General features: G+C 48.6%; 1 protein-coding gene across 2 annotated transcripts in view; it reads left to right on the forward strand.

Moving 5' to 3' along the window:
• The window catches only part of LOC144817772 (putative N-acetyltransferase camello), a 43471-nt gene that overhangs the window by 10574 nt on the left and 12814 nt on the right, over window positions 1-20083 (forward strand). Inside the window, exon 2 of one of the 2 annotated variants that reach the window (XM_078674572.1) lies at window positions 15303-15362. The exons of the other annotated variant lie outside the window; for it this stretch is intronic. Coding sequence (XP_078530698.1) covers window positions 15324-15362 — 39 coding nt within the window. The 5' untranslated portion in view covers window positions 15303-15323. The remainder of the gene's footprint in view (window positions 1-15302; window positions 15363-20083) is intronic. 2 annotated transcript variants of the gene reach the window in all.

Below are 20083 nucleotides of genomic sequence, written 5' to 3' on the forward strand. Positions count from 1 at the left end.
TCGGGCCAGGGGGCTTATCGGCTACTTTCTTCTCAGTTGCAGATACAGGTTTAGAAATAGCTTTTTTTGCTGGTGTTGGGAGTTTTGTAGTCGCTAATCCTGTTTTGCCAACATTAGGGAGTTTAATATTAGGATTTGGATTTGGATTTGGATGAGGATTTATAGAGCGCATAGCTACCCTTGGGCATCCCAGCGCTGAGAGGACCAAGTTTATTCCAAGTGAGGTCAGTGCAGGAAGGTGATTAGGGAAAGAGCCAGGTTTTAAATTTTTTTCGGAATGATAGTAAGTTCTGTTCACTCCTCATGGGTAGTGGAAGGGAGTTCCACAGTTTAGGCGCGTTATAGGCGAACCTGCGGCCGCCCGATCTTGCCTTTTTTATTCTCGGGATGGAGGCCAGTGCCAGTGAATCAGATCTTAAGTGACGGCTGGCTTTGTGAGGTTTCATCAGGGATCTGAGTATAGGGGGGCCTTTATCCTGTAAGATTTTGTGCGCTATGCAGAGCGTTTTGAACGTAATGCGCTCTTTGACTGGGAGCCAGTGAAGGCTCCTGAGGGCAGGTTTCGCGGAGTTCCGTGCTTTGGTTCCCGTGAGGACTCTGGCTGCGGCATTTTGGGCCACCTGGAGTTTTTGAATGACTGATGCAGGGGCTCCCAAGTATAGGATGTTACCATAATCAAGTCTTGAGTTAACCAGTCCCTGCATCAGTAACTTCCTGGATTGGAAAGGGATCAGGTGGAGGATCTTACGGGCCATACGGATTAGTCCGAAGCAAGTCCCTGATGTTTTCCTGGCCTGAGTTTTGAAATTAAGGTCCTGGTCGAGCCAGATACCTAGGCTTTTAACTTCTGTTTTGGGAGTAGGGTAGGTGCCCATGCAGGCTGGCCAAGGAAGGTTTACAGGTAGTTTGTGTCGGTTGCCCAATAGGAGGATTTCGGATTTGTCGCCGTTGAGCTTGAGTCTAGAGTCCGACATCCATTGTGAGATCCCTTCTAGGCAACTAGCGAGATTTCCTAGGCTAGAGTCAGAGTGGTTAATGGACACCACCAGCTGGGTGTCGTCGGCGTACATCACTGACTTGACACCGAAGGGAGTGATGATGTCGTCAAGGGGGGCCATATAGACATTAAAAAGTGTGGGGCTGAGGGAGGAGCCCTGAGGGACCCCACACCACATAGGCAGGGGTTTAGACGTGGAACAGCCGTCTGATACCTGGAATGATCTTCCATCGAGGAAGGATTTAATCCATGCGAGGGCTGAGTCGGTGATTCCCAGCTGGCTCAGCCGGTGGACCAAGATGGAGTGGTCCACCGTGTCGAAGGCGGCACTTAGGTCGAGGAGGATCACTGCCACTGATCCTCCTGCGTCAATGATGGCTCTCGCCTCTTCGACAACTGCGAGCAAGGCGGTGTCGGTGCCTTGGCCCGGTCTGAAGCCAGTCTGGGAGTCGCGTAATAGGTGATTGGACTCCAAGAAGGAGGATAGCTGTTTGTTAGCTATTCGTTCAGCCACTTTACTAATCCCTGGAAGAAGTGAAATCGGCCTGAAGTTGGAAGGGTCTAGAGGGTCCAGGTGGGGTTTCTTTAGGAGGGCTTTAACCGTAGCCTTTTTCCAGTTAGCTGGTACGGCCCCACTCCTGAAGGAGGTGTTTATTAGATTGGTGAAGGGTTGGGCAATTGTAGGGGCAACCAGTTTCAACTTACTGATTGGAGCAGGGTCCGCTGGTGAGCCACTTTTTACAGCTTTCAGGGTTTCTAAAAAGGTATCCGTGGAGATCTGATCAAAAGTTCGCAGGCAAGGAGCCTCTGGCTGAGGGGGGGGAGTGCAATGGGATGGAGGGAGGCGGAAGGTGCGGGGAGTGAGGTGAGTATTTTCTCAATTTTTGCAGATTTTTGTAATTTTTTTGTTGTCCCAGGATTCGCCGTATTCTTAGTCAGATTATTTAATTCATTTAGCTGTTTTTCAATGTTTGATAATCTGCTTTCTAGTGGTGCGAGGAGGGTTTTAAGTAATTTCCCCAAATTAACTAGAAATTGGCCCTCTGGATCCGCATTGGTCTAAAGTCGGATTTGCGACTCCTGTTATCAAATGTTCCTGCCCTATCTTAGTTGGCTGCTCTAGGCCCTACCCCTGTTTATTAGATATATTTTGAGTACCCTTGGGTTTAACTACTTTAGTTTTTGTTGCCCTTGGGGTAGTCGTGTGGAAATTAGTGTTTTTCTTTTTAGGGATTGCGCCCTCGCTCCTTTCCCTAGATGAGCTGGTGTATATTTCTTGTTGTGTACGTTCTAAAATAAGTGACGGTGTTTTTTCCAGGTCTGTATCTGAATTCATCGATAGGTCAACTAAGGGGAGCGAGAATCTTTGAGCTCCCCCAGGCGGTACACTATGCACCTCCGCATTGATCTCTAGGGGGACAACTCCCTTTGTCAGTTCAGGGGTGCGAGCCGCCGCGAGGTGTCCCATGGAAGACCTTTTAGCAAACGCTAGGTCTTGGGATACCCTGCGTTCCATTAAAATGATGCCCTGGTCAATTACTGAATTAGCCCGTATTATAAAGTTATCAAGGGTCCCTGTTAGTTTGACTCCCTCTGCAGCAGTTTTGCTCCTGCTGCCTCGAGTGGACATGCTTATAGATTAATATTAGGTATCCACAGGTCAAATAACACACAGCGTTCGTACACTTTAGTCTGTTATAAATTGGGGAAACAAAAGACAGAAGGAGGCGAAAGAGGGGGGTCCCGGTCCGGTCTCACCCGGTCTCTAATGGGCTCAAACGGGCCCGCCCTTTGCCAGGGCTTCGCCCGGCGCTGCCCGCGCGTGTCCCGTGTGCGCGTGGGTGGGAATACTTAAATAGTGATGAAGAGGAAGAGGACGGGAAGGGGGCACAGGTGCGGCAGGTCCGTGAGCCGCAAAGCCCCCTGGTCCTCGCAGTCCCGCACTTCACAAGATGACCCAAATCGGCGTGGTCCTGGATTAATAACGCTTTCCCCAGCAGGTAATTGCAGCTGTGAAACTTCACTCAAGTCCCGACTGCGAGCGGCTCCCGCGGGGCGGGGGCGGCGAGTCGTTCAGTGCTGCCAGGTGGAGGAGGGCGGGAAGAGGGCACAGGTGCCGCAGGTCCGTGAGCCGCAAAGCTGCCTGGTCCTCGCAGACCCGCACTTCACAAGATGCCCCAAATCGGCGTGGTCCTGGATTAATAACGCTTTCCCCAACAGGTAATTGCAGCTGTGAAACTTCACTCAAGTCCCGACTGCGAGCGGCACCCAATTATGTTAATATACCTTTTACCTAGAGTGTGGACAGTCAGTTTAATGGGAAAATTAGCCTCCCCCAACTGGGCTTTCCAAATATTGGTCTGTTTGCTTATGGAAGCCCTGGACTTGAACATGTTGTAGCCCTTCCAAATGTCACTCATCGGGAGTCGGAGAAACACACATTTGTCACCATCACTGCACTTAAATAAATGTCACACAAATTAAGCAGCTCCTTTGCAGCTGTTCCACATGTGCTGAGAGCTTGGAAGAGATTGTAAATGATGGTGCGATCCTCACGCTGTCAAGCATCATGTTGCTGGACGCTGCATCCAACACCTTGGCAAGCTTCTTCGCCACCAAGACCTAAGTGGTGTTTCTGCACTCATGTTAATCTGCAGAGGTGCCCCCAAGCTGCAAGGGGTGTCTGGGAAGAGGGGTTCAGCGATGGGCAAAGGATGCTACACCTGGGCTTCTTCTTTGTGAGCCAAACTGACACCATGAGCTTCAGAAATGGGCTTGGATAATCCGTCTAAACTGTCCTTTTCCAAGATGGAGATCTGTCCAGAGAATTCTAGCAGAGGCTCCCAGTTCAAGATGAATGGACTCTTCTTGTCGTGTCAGTTCCTGTTTAAGTATGTGTGAGCTCAAGTTGTCTTATATCCGGTGCAAGTTCCTTTTTAGGTCTCGTCCTGGCGTTAGCAGTGCACATGCCCTGCTCTCGCCATGCGAGGGCCTTTTGGAATCGATACAGATTCCAGATGTGCACGCGGACGGACAGAAGATATGCACACAGGGACTGGATGCTTTACTCGTGGCGTGAGACGGACGTACTATATTTTTCCTGTTTGTTTCCTACTCAAGTGAACACGTCTTCGGACACCATGGTTTGCTCCAGTGCCACATAGGCGCACTGCAGTTTCTTCTTGCTTGAATTTGTTGCGAGTTTGACTCTGTATATGCTCAGAACCTTTCCATTTCTTTTTTTATGTCTCCCACATTAATTTTATTTATTTAAAAGGTTTTATATAGCGCTGGCTAGACCAAGAGGTATCAGAGCGCTTTACATGAGCATCAGATCATAGTTACAGGTTACATCGTTACAAAGGTTATTTATTATTTATTTATTTAAGGAATTTATAGAGCGCACGGCTACCCCCGAGGGGGTGTCCCGGCGCTAGCGACTAAAAACTCAGAAAAAAGTACAAAGAAACAGAATTATTGAGAGGAAAATAGCCAAGTTTTCAGTTTGCGGCAAAAAATGGGTTCAGTAGGAGCAAATCTTAAATCCAAGGGGAGGTTATTCCACAGTCTGGCAGTCAGGACTCCAAATGCTCTACCGCCCATCCTAGAAAGACGGAAACGAGGAACGATCAGAAGACGTAGACTATTAGATCGTAGAGATCTAACGGATTGTGATAGGACAAGCCGTTTTTTCAGATAACCTGGACCGGAATCGTTCAGAGCTCGAAAAGCGAGGGTCAAAATCTTAAATTGGATACGACAGGCAATAGGGAGCCAGTGCAGCTTTTTGCGGTAGGATGCTACAGACTGACGATAGGGAATGTTACCAATCAGTCTCGCCGCCGCATTCTGCACAATCTGCAAACGTTCAATTTGGTACAAAGGAGCACCGGCGTAGAGACTGTTGGCATAGTCCAAATGGGACGTAATTAATGCCTGGACCACAGTTCTACGAGCATCTAAAGGGAGGTATGGAAGAATCTTTCTAATCATACACAGTTTTGCAAAGCATGCAGAAGTAGTCTTGTTAATTTGGGGAGTGCAGGAGAGGGTATTATCAAACTGGAAACCCAAATTGCGTACTGTTAGTGCTGGGATGGGCGGGGGGTCGAGTACTGTCGGCCACCAAAGGCTTGAGGGAATAGCAGTTTTCTGATTAAAAAACAAAACCTCCGTCTTATCAGTGTTAAGCCTGAGATGGTTGGCAATCAATCAATCAATCAGGTCATTTGTAAAGCGCACTACTCACCCGTAGGGTCTCAAGGCGCTGGGAGGGGGGGGTGCCGCTACTGCTCGAACAGCCAAGTCTTGAGCTTCTTCCTGAAGGAGAGGTGGTCTTGGGTCAGGCGCAGATTGATGGGAAGTGAGTTCCAGGTCTTGGCGGCCAGGTAGGAGAAGGACCTTCCTCCTGTTGTCTCTCTTCGGATGCGGGGGACGGCGGCGAGGGCGTGGTTGGTTGATCTGAGGAGGCGCTTGGGAGTGTAGAAGTTGATCCGGTTGTTGAGGTAGCTCGGGCCTTGGTCGTGTAGGGCTTTGTGCGCGTGGGTGAGGAGACGGAAGGTGATTCTCTTGTTGACCGGGAGCCAGTGCAGGTCTCTCAGGTGTCCGGAGATGTGGCTGCGTCGGGGGATGTCGAGGATGAGTCTCGCCGAGGCGTTCTGGATCCGCTGGAGTCTCTTCTGGAGTTTGGCCGTGGTTCCGGCGTAGAGGGCGTTCCCGTAGTCCAGTCGGCTGGTGACGAGGGCTTGGGTGACCGTCTTCCTCGTCTCGGTGGGGATCCACCGGAAGATCTTACGTAGCATGCGCAGGATGTTGAAGCATGACGAGGAGACGGCGTTGACTTGTCTGGTCATGGAGAGGGAGGAGTCCAGGATGAAGCCCAGGTTGCGTGCGTGGTCCGTCGGTTTGGGTGCGGCGCCCAGGGCGGGGGGCCACCAGGAGTCGTCCCAGGCGGAGGGCGTGGAGCCCAGGATGAGGACCTCCGTCTTGTCTGAGTTCAGTTTCAGGCGGCTGGTCGTCATCCATTCGGCTACGTCTCTCATCCCTTCGTGCAGGTTGGCTCTGGCGGTGGCGGGGTCGTTGGTCAGGGAGAGGATCAGCTGGGTGTCGTCGGCGTAGGAGATTATGTTGAGGTTGTGTTGGCGTGCGATGGCCGCGAGGGGGCTCATGTAGATGTTGAAGAGGGTGGGGCTCAGTGAGGATCCTTGTGGGACGCCGCAGATGACTTTGGAGGCCTCTGACTTGTACGGTGGTAGGCGGACTCTTTGTGTTCTTCCGTCGAGGAAGGAGGTGATCCATTCCAGTGCCTTCTCCTGGATTCCGATGTTGCTGAGGCGCTGTACTAGGGTGCGGTGGCAGACAGTGTCGAAAGCCGCGGAGAGGTCCAGGAGGATGAGGGCCGCTGTTTCTCCGTTGTCCATCAGAGTTCGAAGGTCGTCGGTGGCGGCGATGAGGGCGGTCTCGGTGCTGTGGTTCGCTCGGAAGCCGGACTGCGAGGGGTCGAGGGATCCATTCGTCTCGAGGAAGGCGGCCAGCTGTTTGTTGACGGTCTTCTCGATGACTTTGGCCGGGAACGGGAGGAGCGAGATGGGACGGTAGTTCTTGAGGTCGGTGGGGTCTGCTGTGGGTTTCTTGAGGAGAGCGCTGAGTTCGGCGTGCTTCCAACTCTCAGGGAAGGTGGCGGAGTCGAAGGAGGTGTTGATGATGTCCCGTAGGTGGGGTGCGATGGCAGCGTCGGCCTTGTTGAAGACGTGGTGAGGGCAGGGGTCAGTCGGAGATCCGGAATGGATGGAGTTCATCGTGCGGATGGTGTCTTCGGTGCTGATCGGGGACCAGGTGCGGAGGGTGGTGGTGGGTGGCGTCGTTGCGGTTGTGGCTTGCGTTGGTTGGTTGTTGAAGCTGTTGTGTATGTCCGTGATCTTGTTGTGGAAGAAGGACGCGAGGGAGTTGCAGAGTTCTTGCGACGGGGTGATGTCATTGTTTCCGGCGTTTGGGTTGGATAGCTCTTTCACGATGTTGAAGAGTTCCTTGCAGTTGTGTGCGTTGTTGTCCAGCCGGTCCTTGTATGCATTTTTCTTGGTGGCGCGGATCAGTTGGTGGTGCTTCCGGGTGGCGAGCTTGAGGGTGGTCATGTTGTCAGTCGTTGGTTCCCTTCTCCAGGCTTTCTCGAGGGCTCGGCAGTTCTTCTTGGAGCTCTTGAGTTCGTCGGTGAACCATGGTGTTTTCCTGCTGCAGGATCTGCTGGGTGGGGTTCTCAGTGGGGCGAGTTCGTCCGCGCAGTCGTTGATCCATTTCGTGAGGTTGTCGGCGGCCTGGCTGGGGTTCGCTGAGTTGGCGGGAGGGTGCTGGCTCAGGGAGGCGGTGAGCTGGTCGGCTGTGATCTTGTTCCAGCATCTTCGAGCGACCTGTTGCTGGTGGTGGTGGATCGTCGTTCTTTTGAAGGTGAAGTGGACGCAGCTGTGGTCCGTCCAGTGGAGTTCTGTGGTGTGGCTGAAGGTGACGTCTTTGCTGGATGAGAAGACGGCGTCGAGTGTGTGTCCGGCGAGGTGGGTGGGGGTGGTCACCAGTTGCTTGAGTCCGAGGTTGTCGAGGTTGTCGAGCAGGCAGATGGTGTTGCGGTCGTTGTTGTTCTCCAGGTGGAAGTTGAGGTCCCCCAGGAGGATGTAGTCGGCGGAGGGGAGAGCGTGCGGGCTGACGAAGTCGGCGATGTCCTCGCTGAATCGTGTGCGTGGTCCCGGGGGTCGGTAGATCAGGGTGCCTCTGAGGGTGGTGGTCGGGTTGGTGTGGATCTGGAAGTGCAGGTGTTCAGCGGTGGTGAGGGTGTCGTCGGTGTTGGTAGTGATTCGGATGGTGTCTCTGTGGATGATGGCGATGCCTCCTCCGGTCTGGTTGTCGCGGTCCCTCCGGGTGATCTTGTAGCCCTCTGGGATGGCGATGGCGATGTCTGGGGCTGAGGAGGCGTTCATCCAGGTCTCGGTGATGAAGGCAACGTCGGGGACGGTGGTGTCAAGCAGGTTCCAGAGTTCTACGGCGTGTCTGTGGACGGAGCGGGTGTTGAGCAGGATGCACTTGAGGTGGGTGCTGCTGGAGTTCGGCTTGGCGGGTGCAGGGAAGGTCCGGATGCAGGTGAACTTGCAGGCGTGGCAGCTGAAGGGTCCGTGGGTGTGCTTCGGGGCGGCTTGGTGACATCCTAGGATGCGGCCGGTGTTGAGTCCGTTGAGGTCGGCGGCGCTGTAGGTTCGTCGGGTCGGCTTCCGTCGGTGGGGGCCAGGGGTCCTGGCGCTGGTCGCGATCCGGTCGCGGACGGGCGCAGACGGGCTTACCTTTGGCGCGCCTTCGGCGCACAATCGGCGCGCCCGCTGCGCGTGACCGCTGCGCGTTCGCACGGTCGCCATTTAAGGCGAAGTGCGCGGGTGGGCGGGGCAGCTGGGAGGCGGGAGCGGGGAGGGATACAGAAGAAGAAAGGGGCGTGGCCAAGCGGCGGTGGCGGGAAGGGAGGGTGGAGGGCGGCGGCGGGAAACACGAAGGGAAACAAAACAGGCGCAAATCAGCAACAAAACAGGGGGTGAGAGGGGGAAAGATACCAGGAACACGGAGAGAGTAGACAAGCACAACAATTAGTCAAAACAGGCAAATGCGGAGGAAAAAAAGAAATGCACGGAGTCTTAAGGCGAGAAAAAAAATACAGGCACAAATGTTAGGCAAAAACAATCCTACTGCAGGGGCAGCCGGCAGCCGGCAAAACGAGGCAGTAGCGAGGCAGAGGGCGGGCAGGGGCACACACAGCAGCTGGTGGCCGTGCGGCGCGGGGGTGTCCCACAAGTGGGTCACACTCACCTGCGTCGCACGGTCGCCATTTAAGGCCAAGTGCGCGGGTGGGCGGGGCAGCTGGGAGGCGGGAGCGGGGAGGGATACAGAAGAAGAAAGGGGCGTGGCCAAGCGGCGGTGGCGGGAAGGGAGGGTGGAGGGCGGCGGCGGGAAACACGAAGGGAAACAAAACAGGCGCAAATCAGCAACAAAACAGGGGGTGAGAGGGGGAAAGATACCAGGAACACGGAGAGAGTAGACAAGCACAACAATTAGTCAAAACAGGCAAATGCGGAGGAAAAAAATAAATGCACGGAGTCTTAAGGCGAGAAAAAAAATACAGGCACAAATGTTAGGCAAAAACAATCCTACTGCAGGGGCAGCCGGCAGCCGGCAAAACGAGGCAGTAGCGAGGCAGAGGGCGGGCAGGGGCACACACAGCAGCTGGTGGCCGTGCGGCGCGGGGGTGTCCCACAAGTCATCCAGGAGCATATGTTGTTCAGACACTGGCGGAAGTTGGCAAAGCAGGAGTCAGAGTGATCTTTAAATGAGAACACCAACTGAGTGTCATCAGCATAAGAGACCACCCTGACTCCCCAAGATTCTACCACCTTGAAAAAAAAAAAACAGAGGGCTCAAGGCTGAACCCTGGGGAACACCACAAAGGAGGGGTTTACCAGCAGATTTAAAAGGCCTGAGAAAAACCCTCTGAGAACGATCTTTCAAAAAAGAGTTAATCCAGGTCAACACTGTACCACCTATTCCCATCTGACTCAAACGATCCAGCAGTATTGCATGGGAAACCGTATCAAAGGCGGCGGATAGGTCGAGGAGGACTAACATAGCCTCCTCGCCCCTATCCACACACTCTCTGATTGTCTCGGAGACTTCCAGGAGAGCCGTCTCTGTACTAAAACCCGTTCTAAATCCCAACTGGGAATCATGTAGTAGCGAGTTAGTCTCCAGATATTCTGCCAATTGCAATTGTACAGCTTTCTCCAAAATTTTAGCTGAGTTGGGGAGAAGGGAAATAGGACGATAGTTGTTAAATTGAGCGGGGTCTGTGTTCGCCTTTTTCAGGATAGGGACTAACATAGCCTCCTTCCACACAGAAGGGAATTGGCCTAAACCGAGAGAGGAGTTCCAGATGGAAAGGAGAGGTCTAATCAATACAGGGGCTAAATTTCCCATCATTTTAGCCGGGATAAGGTCAAGAGGGGAGCCAGATTTACATTGGGTAATTAACCTCAATGAGGAATCGATAGTCATCTCCTTAAAAGACTCCAAGGAAGCTGTGCCCAGATCTACCTCCCTAGGGGTCGGTAGAATTCCCTCCATGGGAAAGGAAGATCTGATGTTCAAAATTTTCTCCTGAAAGTAGTCAGACAGACCGTTACATAAGGCCTGACTGGCCGGGATCTGGGGGGCCATAGCGGGAGGGTGAAAAAAATCCTTCACAATTTTAAAGAGAGATTTAGAGGAATTCTTAGACTTCTCAATTTGTAAAGAGAAAACATCTCTCATTCTTGACCGTTTTAATGTCAGAAATTTTCTTAAGGCAGATTTATAAATAATTTTGGCCTCTGGGTCATAATCTTGCCGCCATTTACGTTCAAGTTTTTTACATCGGCTCTTTTCCTCCCGGAGAGTCGAGGAAAACCAGGGGGCAGAAGGATGGGATCTAGCAGAGGTAATAGGTTGGAGAGGCGCAATAGAGTCTATGGCAAGCAGTAGGGAGGAATTAAGTTTAGACACATTTTCATCGATATTGTTGGAGAGGGGTTCAGAGAGGTCGGAGAACACGTGATTCAAAGTGGCACAGGTAACTTTATGCCATTTTCTCCCGTACTCCTTATTAAGTGCGATAGGTATGGGTGCCATGGTAAGGGTAAGATCAAAAGGGAGAAGATAATGATCTGACCTAGTGAGGGGAAGGGGGGGATGAAGCAAGGTGTCCAAATGCCTTGAAAAAAATAAGATCCAGAGTATGGCCTACTGCATGCGTTGGACCCTGCACTAGTTGATGTAGATTCAAACCCTTCATGGTATCCAAAAACTGGGTAGCCTGCATACATAGCGGATTGTCCACATGTAAATTGAAATCACCAAGCACAATAAAATGCGAGTGTTTAAGGGATAAGTCCGCAATCAGGTGGACTAAAGACGTTAGGGAGGAGGCCGAGGACGTGGGTGGATTGTATACTAGAATCCAAGCAAGAATAACGGCAGCTGAATCAGCAATAGTGAAGTACATAGCTTCAATCTTGCCAGTGTTCCTAAGTTTACTAATAGTCAGCTTAAGATGGGTTTTAATTATAATGGCAAGGCCCCCACCCATTTGTCCGCCTTCACGACGAATAGCTTTCAAGAGGTAGCCTGGGGGGGTGGCTAAAAGGATGTCCGGTTACGCCGTTATTAGGGCATGGCAACATAGTTACTTGTAAGGTCAAGATAAAACAATAAGCACAAATACGTAAGCAGGCAAGGGGAAAGATTCAGAGGAGGGGTAATGAGGGGGAAAGAGAAGAGGAGGGTGACGGACACAGCATGGAAAGAGGAGGGGAAGGGCGTCGGGGACACAAACTGGTAGACGAGTCAAAGTCAAAGTCAAGTCAAAGCAACGTTCAAAGTCCAGTAAGCTGTGATCCCAGGGGAAGTGGTATTACTTCTCCATCTCTGTTGCGGGAGGTTCCCTTTTACGAAGTGGACTCTATCAGAGGGGTCTCTAAGACTCCCAAGGCCTACAAAAAGGGGAGAGGAAGTGCTTTGGCAAGGGGTGCCATACCATACCTCAGCTGTGAGTGGCTCCCTTGGCGCAGTGGAGTCTCTCAGCTGGATTGCTGAGACTCCAGAGTATAAATATTGGATCTTTCCCAACAAGTGCTTAGTCAAAGGGCACAAAGGACAGGGGGCTAGGCAGACTAGCAGGCAAGGTGAGAGATTTAGGGGAGAGGGGATAGGAGCTAGGGAAGTAGACAAAGAGAAAAAGAGTACTAAATGGGAGCAAATTTAAATTAATGAGTTATTATAAAGCGCTGGCTAGACCCGAAGGAAACAGAGCGCTTTACATGAGGCACAATAATGTTGCAATTTACATCAGTTAAAAGTTACATGAGTATCAAGAAAAGCATAGGGGACAAGATGAATGGCACAAGGAAGGGTAAGGGGATAGGGTAAAGGGGTAGGAGGAAGATCTGCCCAAAGACCGTCTGGGTAGGTGATGGCAGGAGAGGAGCCCACAACCCATCTCCTCTTTAGCTATATGGTAGCTCCACCGGGAATCAGCCAAATCGCTTGGTCTCTACAGTCTGGGGTAAGTTACACAGGTTCCAAGTCCTGATGTGTATGCAGGTTAGGGGATAGGTTCAAGGTCTGATCAATGTCCAATTGTTGTCCCAGGGAAGTAAAACAACGTGGGGGGGACCACCAATGAAGCCGTCTTGGGGTCAGGCAAGGGACTGTACTGTACACTGGTGGCCATCTTAAGGTCCGGCATCTGGCAGTTAGAGTTCATTTCCAGGAAAATGGCTGCCGGAGAATAACAAATCCAGCGTGCACACACCATCATAAGCACAGACATGCACAAGCACATACAAATGTGGGCACACACTCTCATATGCGCACATACACACACACACAAGCACATAGACAGAGACATCCAAAAACACAAGTACACATAAAATCCCATGCTCTGGTACAAAAAGACCCAAGTACATGCACACGCAAACACCATCACATACACAGACATGCACAAGCACACACAAATGCGCTCACACTCTCATACACACACAGAAGCACACAAGCACACATACTGAAACTACTAAAAACACAAGCACACATACAATCACAAGCTCCAGAACAAAAATACCCAAGGACGTACACACAGGTACATGCACACACACACACCATCACATGCACACATGCACAAGCACACCCAAATGTGCACGCACACTCATACGCGAACAGAGGGCGCACACAGGCATGCATACAGAAGCATCCACACGCACAAGCACACATACAATTCCATGCTCTAGTACAAAAACACTCAAGCACATGCACACGCCATCACACGCACAGACATAAGCACACATACAGAATCATCTGCGCGCACCAACACGGGCACTCATAGAATCACATGCTCTAGTACAAAAACACAGAGTACATGTCCACACCATCACACGCACAGACACACAATCCCCGTGGGTCACTTGTGCACGTCGCTGGCTTGACTCTGGGCATACTCGCAAGCGTGTTGGCACCAGGGTAGCGCTAGCCCCCTGCGGGTGTCAATGTAGGTTCCAGGGACGTTTGTGTTGGGCCCCTCTATCAGTACACCATTTGCTCAGGAGCCAGTCTGTTATTGGATAGTGTTTATATAATGGTGCTGAAAAATGATGAATGACTGCATAAAACACATCTCTTGTAAACAAAGCCACCCCCCCTGTATTTTCCGACAAGGCACAATCTAAAAACATCCCTATTTCTCTTACATTAACCGGGCCGATTGTCGATATTAATTCACCCCCGTACCTTACTCGCACCACCATGCAGACATTTCAACATAAGAGACATGTAAGTGTTTTCGTGAAGTGAGGAATGCATCCTCATTTCACGAAAACACTTAATATTTACGGAGCACTTCAATAATACCTTCCCAAACACTTATAACAAGTACCATAATCACTAATCTCTTTACCACCATGTATTTCACCTCATCTGTCTTTTCATTCTTCACTACTCCGCAACTACTAACAGTGTTAACTCTATCTAAATGCAAAGCAGAAACCCTTTTCATATCACAGTTGAGAGTGTCACAATATCACTGAAAGCATGCGTACATGGAGCTGTATCTTTTCCTAGTAGCACATACTTAAAAGAAACATACAAATGGATATATACCACTATTATATAGTTATCAAATCTTCTGATGCATAACAAGTGTAAAAATACATATAGAAAGGGATGTGTCATTCTTAGTCTCTCGATCTGCTGGCCTTCTAATGTCTGCACATTCTGCACGTCCAGTAACTGTGACAGTTGCCTTCACAAATATAGCTCACCAGTCTCAAAAGTCAGAGCACATATCTGCACGCAACATTTATGTTTTTTTGCTATTTCGCTCAAGTTGATAAAACATGCCTCTTCTAACCCCTCTCTTTCCCACTATTTTTCGACAAGTAACAATGTGCGAACATGCAACATTTTCTTTATGTTGCCCGAATCCATTTTCGAACTCAAATTAATCCTGTACCTAACTTTCAAAACCATATACGCCTTTAAACATGATAAACTACACTTCTTCTTCCTCAAAAACTACTAAATATATATGGGGTACTTGTTCAGCAAATACACTATATGCACATTTTGTAACAAATGAGAAACAGCACACTTCAGCAACACTATATTATTTAAAAAAAAATATTTTCAAACTTAAACAAATCGCCTCAAAGACTTAACCACTACTACACAATATATAACACACGTTATTAATTTGTAACTCACCTCTGTAGTTGGTATGCACATTTTCAATTTCACAAACACATGCAATATTTTCTTTCTCATACAATAAATGTAATTCTAGACTCTTGTCAAGAATAGAACCAGTAATAGCAACATTTCCCTCTCTTTCCGCTCATAAATACATGTACATAACAAATCAAAATCCTTCCTTCATTATTTCAAATTGCAAAACACGTTCCTATTGGTTACTCATATTGACCATCTATAACTCTCTTCTAAAACGCCCCAAACTGGTTCTCTTACTTTGTGGATTGGACACTACCCCCACACTACTGCATCGCCATGTATCCCCGAACCCTTACAACAATTCAGAAGCCTATATCTAATAATATTACTGCAAATTTTAAAGAACACATTTCTTCTAGACATACTTCTCATTTTCAAAAATTAACTTTTAATAGCTTACCAGTTGTAATTAATTTTGCATTTCATATTTTAATACTACAGTTATTTCTACTCCTCCCCCAATCACCTATTCACCCATTTCCAAACCAACAGTTTCTGCAACATTCAACTGAAGGCTGCAGGTCACAAGTTCATCAAATTTCATCCCAACATTTCCAACAACATTCAACGCCACGTGCATGTCATAAGTTCACCATACTTCATCCTAACAGTTTCTGGAACATTCAACGCCATATGCAGGTCATAAGTTCACCATACTTCATCCTAACAGTTTCTGGAACATTCAACAGCAAGTGCAGGTCACAAGTTCACTATTTTTTTAAGTTCAGAACAGTACCTTCCAAATGCAAGTAGCAGATGTGATTGCGCTCCGTACGTCTGATCGTATCCTATGTAGTGTACGTCTGAAACATTTTTTATAACCAATCAGAAACATACTTTTTCACGAAAGTAACACGCATCCTAGTTTTCACTACTCAATGTTCTTCATCACCCAATCAATTATCGTTTTCTAGAAAAAAAAGCTTCTACCAATGGACTACATGAGCTACAAACATCTTTTGATTCCTTTCAGGCATACCTTCAAAATTCTACTATGGATCGTAGGACACAGCTATGTTTTCTGGTGCAAAAGGTATGCTGAACAGACGTATTAACAAAGACCTAGGTTTACAAAATGTGGACATTAAATGGTTTACACTGAGAGGATTAAAGTGGCACCAATTGTTACCTTTGGTTAAAATCTCTTTGCATCTCCAACCCCCTGACCTCACAATTGTGTACTGTGTTGGCAATGACCTAGGCACATTGACTTGGGTAGGTCTGGAAATGCTCATGAAGGTTACCTTTGGACAATTCATGTTGCTTTTGTCTTAGTATACTCCAATATATGCCAAAGACAGAAGTGGAAATTGTCAAATTAATTCTGTCCTCAGAATGAGAAAGCTAGGAAGAATGTCGATAAATCTGTGTCTGTATACCCCAGATATCACCCTTAAATTTTACGTATACCGCCAAACAGATGCTGCTCCTCGGAGCGCAGAGGGAGAGAAGACGCGTGCCTCTCCCATATCATTATATTTGGTCCAAGGAAGTGGCGGTCCCCATGACAGAAGTAAACCCTGCATCATAATTAAACATTGCTCCCGGGACCTGTCCCACCCGGTGGCTTAATTAAACAAAGCACTCGACACCACGCTTCGTTTTTCTTTTTCCCTCCGTGATTTCCGCAAAAAACATATACACGTGCAGTTCCTCGGAGCAGAGCGGGAGGGAATACGCGCCCCCTCCCCCTATATCCCCATATCATTATATTTGCTCCAAGTAAGTGCTGGTCCCCGTGACAGACGTACACCCAGCATCATAACTAAACATTGCTCCCGGGAACTGGCTCACTCAGGGGCTTAATTAAACGTAGCACTCGACACCGCGCTTAGTTTTTCTTTTTCCCGCCGTGATTTCCAGTCCCTATGCGAATCCCGCCGAAAACATATTAAAAATATTCTTTACGTTCTAACTCCCTGTCATACCCCCTGAGCACCCTAGGAAGTTGACAGTGTTCCTACCCTACCCTCTTCTACTTTTCTTTCCCCCTTTTCCCCCTACTCATTTCAACGACTCACAAAATGGCTGCCAACGCGTCCTAGTTTGAAGCGCTGGCAGCCAATCCCAGGCAAGCTCGTGCTCGGAAAGCCTCAGCCAATCCGATCTCACAATTCTCAAAAATCAATATCTGTAAATCTTTAAATATCTCAAACTTCTGAATGGATTTACACCATTTAAACAAAAGCATGCTTTATGGGCTCTACGGATGTATGACGTTACAACGGGAACTTTTACATCGCATACCATTACAACGCGAATTTTACAACGCAGGATCATTTACGACGACTACCTTTACAACGCATGTCATTACATAGCAGATGCTATTACAACGCATGCAATTACAACGTAAGTATATCATTAAAAAATATATAGTAAGTAATAATAATTTTATTTATTTATTTAATTTTATTAATGTAAGTAATTTTTTTAAGTTATTTTTTTAAAATGAACCCTTAAAATACCCTGTACCCCAAAACCCAAACCTAGCCCTGAAACCTAAAAATACCCCTGTACCCCAAAACCCAAACCTAGCCCTGAAACCTAAAAATACCCCTGTACCCCAAAACCCAAACCTAGCCCTGAAACCTAAAAATACCCCTGTACCCCAAAACCCATAACTAGCCCTGAAACCTAAAAATACCCCTGTACCCCAAAACCCAAATCTAGCCCTGAAACCTAAAAATACCCCTGTACCCCAAACCTAGCCCTGAAACCTAAAAATACCCCTGTACCCCAAAACCCATACCTAGCCCTGAAACCTAAAAATACCCCTGTACCCCAAAACCCATACCTAGCCCTGAAACCTAAAAATACCCCTGTACCCCAAAACCCATACCTAGCCCTGAAACCTAAAAATACCCCTGTACCCCAAAACCCAAACCTAGCCCTGAAACCTAAAAATACCCCTGTATCCCAAAACCCAAACCTAGCCCTGAAACCTAAAAATACCCCTGTACCCCAAAACCCAAACCTAGCCCTGAAACCTAAAAATACCCCTGTACCCCAAAACCCATACCTAGCCCTGAAACCTAAAAATACCCCTGTACCCCCAAACCCAAACCTAGCCCTGAAACCTAAAAATACCCCTGTAGCCCATATCCTAAACCTAGCCCTGAACCCTTAAAATACCCCTATACCCCTAAACCCAAATTAAATAAATGATTAAAAAAAGATAAACTTAAAACTAAACTAACTAAACTAAAAATACCCCTGTACCCCATATCCTAAACCTAGCCCTGAAACCTAAAAATACCCCTGTACCCCATATCCTAAACCTAGCCCTAAACTCTTAAAATACCCCTATACCCCTAAACCCAAATTAAATAAATGATTAAAAAAAGATAAACTTAAAACTAAACTAACTAAACTAAAAATACCCCTGTACCCCATATCCTAAACCTAGCCCTGAAACCTAAAAATACCCCTGTACCCCATATCCTAAACCTAGCCCTAAACTCTTAAAATACCCCTATACCCCTAAACCCAAATTAAATAAATGATTAAAAAAAGATAAACTTACCTATACTTACGTTGTAATGGCATGCGTTGCGATAGCATCTGCTACGTAATGCCATGCGTTGTAAAGGCAGTCGTTGTAAAAGATCCTGCGTTGTAATAGTAGCGTTGTAAAAGTAATCCGTTGTAAAAGTTGCGTTGTAACTGTTGTTTCCCACCAAGAGCTATCTCTGCCAAATTTGGTGTAATTCCGTTCAGCAGTTCGGGCTGTAGCCGTGTCTAAAGTTTCCTATGGAAATTAAAATGGAGAAAACACGTTTTGGGATCCCCCTTTTTCTCGCCCCCCACTTCATGAATCACCCCCCAAAATTTGAAGGCAGGAGCTGACCTGAATGTACAATTCGTTTTAAAAATGTCGTGAAGATTCGTCAAACGGCGCCAAAGGAATTGGCAAAACAAAAAATGCTTTTCCTATGGAAACTAGGTTCTACCTACTGGCAACCACCAGTAGGTAATGTGCCTTTCTCTCTCACACATACACACACACATATATATATATATATATATATATATATATATATGTGTGTGAAAGGTATTTTTTGGTTTGCATATCATCTTGACGCTGCTTGACGAATCCTCAACAAACTCTCCAAAAACAAGTCTTATCACCTCAGCTCCTTTCTGAAAAGAAAAATGGTGGATCCCATTGCGCTTTTTCCCTATTCATTTTGCCATAAGAAAATTAGACCCAGTCACTGCCAAAATGGCTGAATGGAGTTACATTAAATTTGGCAGAAAGTGAGTCCCCCGATAATGTATGGCCCAAGTACTCAACAGATTTCCTAAATAGTTTGCATTTGTGTGCCTTGAGGGTAAGACCACACCTCTCTAATCTACTGCATACTTCATCTAAGTGTGAAGCATGCTCACACGCATTTTTTGAAAAAATCAAGATGTCATCCTGAAAGCATTTTACAAATAAATCAAGGTCTCTAAAAATTTGGAACATCACTCGTTGAAAAACAGAGGCAGCGGATGCCAACCCAGAAGGCATTCTTTTATATTGGAGGCATCGGAGGATTGACCAAGAAATCCTCCGATGCCTCCTAATAGTTGTGGCTGCTAGGCAATGCTCCACAGGACTTGATGACAAATGGAATAAAATAAAAAAATATATATATTATGCCATTAAATGTAAAAGATGCGCTAAAGATCTGCAACCAAATATGCAAGCGCTTCACAAAAAGAAACGAAAATGTTCGCGTCTTCCTGAGAAATGTTCCGGTGTTAATGGTTGCTGTTAGAAAGGCGACCCCGGGGGAGGCAGAAGATGTCTGACTGACCACCCCTAGGTCCACCTCTCCGTTAAGAAGTAGCCGAGCGTTAATGAGAGGCCTCCTGGGTGAGGGCCCTCTCCTAGGATCGCACAGCCGAGTAACCACACACTACAAATGGACACCACACCAGAGGTCGAGTTCGTAAGCTTTATCAGGAAATAAAGGTTGCTGGTTCTCAGCGATATGTACAAGCAGACCGAGGGGTCTGTAAAGTCTCGCAAGAGGGGATCAGGGTAGCGGGACAGTCTCGGTTGGGGAGTAGGAAGGGATACCTTGCGCACAGCTCTCAATCCTCGAGCCGGGGGTTCCGAGAGGGTGAGCCGCGGCAGCGCCAGCAGGCTCTCAAGATGGTTCGGCAAAGGTGGGCCGCGGCAGCGCCAGCAGGCTCTCAAGATGGTTCGGCAAAGGTGGGCCGCGGCAGCGCCAGCAGGCTCTCAAGATGGTTCGGCAACGGTGGGCCGCCGCAGCGCCAGCAGGCTCGCAAGATGGTTCGGCAAAGGTGGGCCGCGGCAGCGCCAGCAGGCTCTCAAGGTGGTTCGGCAAGGGTGGGCCGCAGCAGCGCCAGCAGGCTCTCAAGATGGTTCGGCAAAGGTGGGCCGCGGCAGCGCCAGCAGGCTCTCAATATGGTTCGGCAAAGGTGGGCCGCGGCAGCGCCAGCAGGCTCTCAAGATCTCTTCAGGTTACAGGAAATGAGTTCTTCTGGGGTCGGCCGTGACAGCGTCAGCAGGGCTCTCCAGTCCAGGATACAACTGCCGTCCTACTCCGGGGCTGGCCCAGATATAGGACTGGAGTCCTTTGATGTCCGGACCCTCGCGCCTGGGGGTCAGAGGGGCCGGGATGATGGTGTCCAGACACCCAGCAGGGGGGTGGAGCCAGCGCCCAGGGAGGCCGGAGGGCGATCGAAACCAGGCGTCCGGGGACGGCTGGAGGGCCATCGAAACACCCTTCTCTCCGGGAT

Source organism: Lissotriton helveticus, chromosome 2_1 (genome assembly GCF_964261635.1).
Source record: "Lissotriton helveticus chromosome 2_1, aLisHel1.1, whole genome shotgun sequence".
Classification (NCBI taxonomy): domain Eukaryota; kingdom Metazoa; phylum Chordata; class Amphibia; order Caudata; family Salamandridae; genus Lissotriton; species Lissotriton helveticus.